At 33.7% G+C, this 6580-nt stretch overlaps 1 protein-coding gene across 3 annotated transcripts in view; it reads left to right on the top strand.

Annotated features, from left to right (window-relative positions):
* LOC106458095 (protein virilizer homolog) overlaps positions 1-6580 on the top strand; it is a 100597-nt gene that overhangs the window by 12749 nt on the left and 81268 nt on the right. For all 3 annotated transcript variants that reach the window (XM_022384231.1, XM_022384232.1, XM_022384233.1), the window contains exon 5: positions 2098-2242. In XM_022384231.1, the coding sequence (XP_022239939.1) occupies positions 2098-2242 (145 nt within the window). The remainder of the gene's footprint in view (positions 1-2097; positions 2243-6580) is intronic.

The following is a 6580-nucleotide window of genomic DNA, read 5'->3' on the forward strand; positions in this document are numbered from 1 at the left end:
TAATAAATTTATTATACCTGTATGTTGGCAATATTGTGTGTCATATACAAAAATAAATATTTTCTTAAAACAGCTTTCTCATCTTATGATTATACATGCTAACAAATTCAAAAGTGGTAGGATTACAAAGGGACTGATTGACCATGGCTTTTATGTTGTTTTTAAGAAACTCCCAAAATCAAGTCTGAAGGTATCAGATTTTCTGTTACTATCATCTCTGGCATATAAGAAAATTTTATGTTTGTGTATATATAGTTTGAATTAACTATTTTGCAATGGATTTGTGTATTTCATGACCTTGTAAATACTATGTATCCATAAAGGTACACATACTTTCAATCTGAAAGTACGTAATGTAGCTGCACGAAATGTGGCACGATTTCAGTAAACATTACGTCTTTTGTAGACAAAAACTCAGAATTTGTAAGTAAGTATTTTTATTAAATATTTGTCTGTAAATATATGGAGTCAGTAGAGTTGACTGTTCCAAGTTCAAAGTGATTTTCATGTTAAGATTAAAAATACTTCATTTTAAAATTTTCAAATTTCTTTACATAATCTCTAAAATCTCCTAAATAAATATCAAGCATCTGTTTTGTTTTGTTCTGAAAAGCTACATTTTATCTGTTATTTTCTCTACCATAACTCTATATAGGATCAGTTGATTTGACTGACTTTGTAACCACAATATAAAATTAGGAAATAAATCTAAATTACTATTTTACTTTCTAGAATGACTACAGATTGTAACAGGAAATCACAGTTGTTTACCTTAAATAGCTTAAAGCTACTAACAGTATACATCTGTTTAAATTTAATTATAATGTTTTATTGACTAGTAATCGTACCACAAAAGCTGTAAATCACTCATCTGCAAATGTGCAGCTCATATTACTGAATGCACAAGCTGTTTGCAAGCAAACCTCATGAAGAATTATTTTTCTTCTTTTTTTTTTCGTTTTCTTACCTTATCTAACCTGAAAAGATTCAAATTTTTCCATCTTAGTTTGTAATAATAAGTAAAGAATACACATGAAAAACAAAAAATATAGTACTTACCTGGGTCTTTTTTTTTCTGTTGACTGTTGCTGAAACTTAAGCCTGATTTTTTTATACTAATGCTCCTCCTACATTGAATTATTTATTTATTTAAATAATGCACTGACACAGAAAACAAACAAACATTGTTTTAAATGTACCATAATTTTTCTAGCTTTATAACTATGTTATAAGAGCCTTTAAAATTCAGCTAAGCTCATTGATGTGATTCCCGTCAGAACAAACTTGAAACTGAGCCCATGACAAAAGACAAAACCTTGCACAGGAAACAAAATAATACTTCATTTGATAGATTAAAACTTTGGCTTTTTGTTGGTTATTAGTTATACAGTATAAAACATCAGAGAGATCTGTTGGCAATTTGCGAATGAGAGGATGTGACAAGTGGGTTTGATTTTCTAGTTTATGGCTCCATAGACAAATTAGATTGAAGGTTATAAAGTTATACTTTGTGTGAATGATATCTATATTATAATAAGTAATTGAAGTTAAACTCTGTACTTCTTGGTGGGGTGGGAAATAAATTAGAGAAGAGGGAAGACTTAGAGAGTAAATGTCACCATTCTCATACGAGGGGAGATTGAGGATATAAAATTAATAACTTAAAAGTTAATTGATATTAAAATTTGATTTATATCTATGTTTTGATGCTAAGTTTTGAATGTAAAAGGTTTCATAAGCATGGGCAAGATTTAAATTCAAGCACTGTTAAAAATTTACTTCAGTATTCTTAAATAATGATTTTTAAACTTTTAATAGGTATTTTCACAGTTAACTAGAATTTTTGTAAGTATATATACCCTATCAAAAGTTGTTTGTGATAAACGTTTTTTATTATGTTAATTGCATTCATGATGTTAGGAAAAATATAGGTTCAAAAAATCAATTTAAGACAAAAATCCTATAACCCGAGTACTTTTGAAAAGTGGATTTTTTTATTCATCAGGGGCAAACTAGTAATGTAAGCAAATGTTTATCAAGTTCTATGTATAAATGTAATACTGCATTTATATGTATCTGTTCTTTGCTCTCTAAAAGATTCCTACTGATGGTTTGGTGTTACATGGCTGGTATCGAACAATCACATTAGCTGTTTATGGAGTTCTTACAAAAGTAACAAAAGAAAGAACTTCACCTCCACCTCCTCCTCCACAGCAGGTTGTGACCCATCCACAGGTTATAGGTAAGAGAACAACACAGTACATGCATATTTTGTGAAAAAATAAAACTGTAATTCTGATACAGTCTTACCTCCGCTCGTACAAAGCTATCTCTGTCTTCTTTCTACCCCCTAACCATTGCTAACCAAGTTTAATGCTCAGTGCACCAGTCTATATATCCCACAAATTTCGTCCCACTTTTGAACATGTATATAGCATGTGACCACCTTTCGCATATAGTTTTGTGCCACTTATATTGGTGCAGCTAGCTCCCTCTGATTTTTCTGCTTAATCCTCACTTTCTTGATTGGCACAGCATCATTTAGACGTATGTTTTTTCACATGTGACTACTATTTATGATTGTATTTGTTGACTTTTCAATAACTTTTTCAAGAGTTTTATTTTTACTGTGTTTGCATTCAATTATTTGAAATTTATTTTGCATATGTTTATTGCTACTGAATTATATCAGAACTAAGAATGACTTCACGATTCAATGTGTCAAAAGTGGAAATTCCCGTTATGGCCGGCAATTTCTTCTTATTTTCAACTTGACAATGTTTCTGTAGATGAATACAAATGAAAAATTCGATTCACTTTTTCTGGCACCTTCTTATCTTGGTCTGTTGCACTTTACACATCACCTTCCACACCCTTTTTTTTTTTTACAGCTGGTTGATCAGGTATGTGGTATATTAAATGCTTCCTTTTCCTCCTAGATTGCAGACATCATCGATCGGATATTTATGCTATTAATGATACCAAAATCCTCTACCGTTCCTCTTATGTCATTCTATATCCAGATTGGTCCTTCTTCTCTAAGACCTCTATTGCCTGAGAAGGCCGTTTGGCTTTCACACGCATTTCTTTACCTTCCATCTCCCACATACTGATCAGCTTCTTTATTGTATTCGTTCCATAAGACATTATGTGGCACGTACTGCTTTCTTTCAGGGTTCATGTCCCCAACCTTTTATTCCTGTGAACCCTTCTGTTTCCTGTGATCTATCCCCTGTCACACTAACTGGTTTGGTTTGTCAACTCCTTAGGCTGGTGTACAGACTTATCTATGGAAGGTTGCTGTCTCCTCAGCGTTTTTTCTCATCAAATTTGTCATGTCACCATGTCTTTGGCTGCTCATCTTTGCTATCATTTGGAAAAAATCTTTCAGGCCAGAGTGTGAACTACTTCCTATTCCTTTATCATTCATTATCTGCACTATCTGGCTGTATCTTTCTCAGGTAGATATCATCCCCCTTCTGTGGTGATTCTACATGCATCTGTTCACCTTTGGCTTGGGTATGTCTTTTCACAACATTTCATTTATGTTTTCTTTTCAGAGACCTTCTTTTAGTCCTACTAATAGGATCCCACTCTGTGGCGAGTGTTGCCTGGTCATGTGTGCTTTCACTTAAACCTGCACTATATACCAGTAGAGCTATAATGCCCACTATAGAGATGGGGGTGTTCTGCAAGACCACTAGTGGCATGCCTAGTAGTATATGCTTATGTGTTTCGAGGTGTCTGTAAGTTTAACTCAATGGTGGACCATCACTCATGGACTATAATAAGTAAAGCAAAAAAGGGGATTTCTGCCCATCCCTGTTGACTCTTTGATTGCATAAACTGTGGATGGTCTGCTTTTCAAAATAGGGACTCATGTACACCCACTGCACTTTCTCCAGCGTAATGTCCCTCTATACTCCCCATCACACTTACTTCCCCCCTTTTTTCTCCAAGTGGAGCATGAGAGTTCTTAGCACTTACCAGTCACTGGTGTGGTGGGCCAAGGAGGCTTCCTCCCAAGTGTGAAATAAAATTTACCTTTTAATACAACCACACATTTATCCACTCATTGAGAAGAGGGCAAAACTGGGTTCCCTCCTTCCCTTTCCAGGTGGATTGAATGTCAGTTGGAGCAGCCTATGTGGGTTCCTTCTTGTAACACCGACTTCAGGATAACACCACCCTGTTCCCTAGGTTAAATGCAGTACAGCCCCTCCCTTTCCTTCTTGTTAATTCTGGTTGTGGGAGGTTTCCGTCACTGCTTCTATGATTGAGTTTGGAAGATTTTGTCTGCCTCGTAATACCGGCAACAGAATGCACATGCACTGTTCCTATGGTTGAGAAAATTTTCCACATCTTCCTCATAATTCTGTGTGCAAGATGTGTCTTCCCTGCAATTATGGTTGGGTGAGTTAAGATTTCTGCTCTTAATACTGGTTACAGGTATTGCCGGGTTCGGTTTGCTGTACTTCTTGCCCTTACGGTGGTTTTGGGAGTTTGTCCAATTTCATGCGGTCTACATGACATAGCTACTGTGTTTATGTTACTCTAATTTTGTTTTATCTGTGTGATCCTCAAGCTCCTAATGCCGAGGATGCGTTGTGGAGCCTGATCTGTCCAGTTGAGGTTGGGTAGATACCTAGCCATGGATAGATGTTTTTTATATTGTTATATTTTGGCAAATTGTCCCTTGACTTGTCATTTCTCCTCATGTAGGTATCGAGTTTGCTTTGAATTTTTGTTTCATAGAGCAGCTCTTGCCAATGGGAGCAGGCTGTTTTCCAGTGTGATTTGTGTGATGGAGTATGATTTGAACTCACACCATTATTTACAATGGATTGCACCTCTCAGAACGAATTTAGCTTGTGCACTTTCTTTTTTTTTCACCTGTATCAGGTTCATTTCTATCTTACAGGGCAAAGAGCATACCTGGCCCAGAGTTAATGCAGTGCCCCACATGTGTGATTTGGTTTCATCTCTGAGCACTCCAGCTATTTCTAGGTGGTCACTTTCCACGTAGTTTCACAGTTATGCACCTACACTGGTCTCTCCACCTTTTCAGTGTAGGATTCTAGCTTTGTGTAAGACTGTATTCGAAATTAACACTTTCTTACACAATTAAGCTGTGACAATATAGGTGGTGCAGTACTATTGGTGGTGGGTGGTCACATGCTATATACATGTTCAAAAGTGATGTGAAACTTGCGAGGTAAATAGACTGGTGTACTGAGCATTAACAATTTTTAGCAATGCTTAGGGGCAGAAAGAAGATCGAGATAACTTTGTATTAGAGAGGTAAGCACATATTAAATTACATTTTCAGTGTAAGAAAGTTTTAACTTTCTGGCATTATGTTTTTGAGAAGAAGGCATAAGACATAATTTGGGTTTTTTGAAGTATTATTTAAAGCTATTTAGTTGGGTTTCAAAGTGCAAATTAAATGTTTAGTGGTAAACTATTATATACAGCAAGTTGTAAAATACTACTCTATGATATTATTTTATGACAGAAAAGACTAAAGTTAACCCTTTTGCAATGGGTCTGGTATAAAATACACGAGTTCGTATACACATTTGTACATGTTAAGTATTTACACTATAACTTTTAATGCTATATATGTATCTTCACAAATTTTAATACTTTTAGTAATGATTCCAAGTCTTTTGTACACAAAAAATCAGATTTTTTAAGGAAGTATTTTTACTAAAGATTTGTTTTTGAAAATATTGAGTCTGTTTCATTACTAGTCCGAATGTGAATTGATTTTCATGTCATAATTAAAAAGCTATTCTTTGTCCCAGAAATCTCAAATATTATTTGTGTAAACTCTAAAACCTTCTAAATACATTTCAAATGTTTGTTTTCAGTAAAACTTTATATTTTGTCCGTTGTGTTCTCTACCCTAACTATATGGGGTCTATCAATTTGACCAACCTTGTAATTACCATAAAAAATTAGGAAATTAATATAAATTATGCTTTTTTCATTCTAGAATGACTACAAATTATAACACTAAAACACTAATGTTTAGTCTAAATATCGTAAATCTCATAACATTATATATTTATATATATTTATTATTTTTATTATATTGACCTTTCAGTCATGCCTAGCTAACAGTACAAAAGTTACAATGCTGCATCACACATGCATTCATGTAACCATGTCCAGTAATGTAAAACTGACCTTTAGTCTTTACAAAGTGACCTATTTTGGCTGTGTTTTAGTGGACTAGTATTTTGTAAAATACAGTCACATTTCAATTATTATACATAATATATGTATATAGATTATTACTATTTACAAACAAGTTCTTAAATTTATTTTTCTTAGAACATAGAATAGTAAATGAAGAATTAAAGCAAACAACTATTTTTTCTTGTTATGACCTTTGTTCTTGGTTGCTGCTTGCTGTAGGTTACTAAGCCTTATCAAATTTTGCATGTGGAGGATGTGAAATGAAATATTTTTTTTTAGGTTTTATATATATACAGTTGAATAACCAAAAAATCATAAATTACTATATTGATACCATAGAATTACACTATACTTGGGTCTACAAAAAATATTAAAT

This window comes from Limulus polyphemus, unplaced genomic scaffold (assembly GCF_000517525.1).
Source record: "Limulus polyphemus unplaced genomic scaffold, Limulus_polyphemus-2.1.2 Scaffold416, whole genome shotgun sequence".
NCBI classification, from domain to species: domain Eukaryota; kingdom Metazoa; phylum Arthropoda; class Merostomata; order Xiphosura; family Limulidae; genus Limulus; species Limulus polyphemus.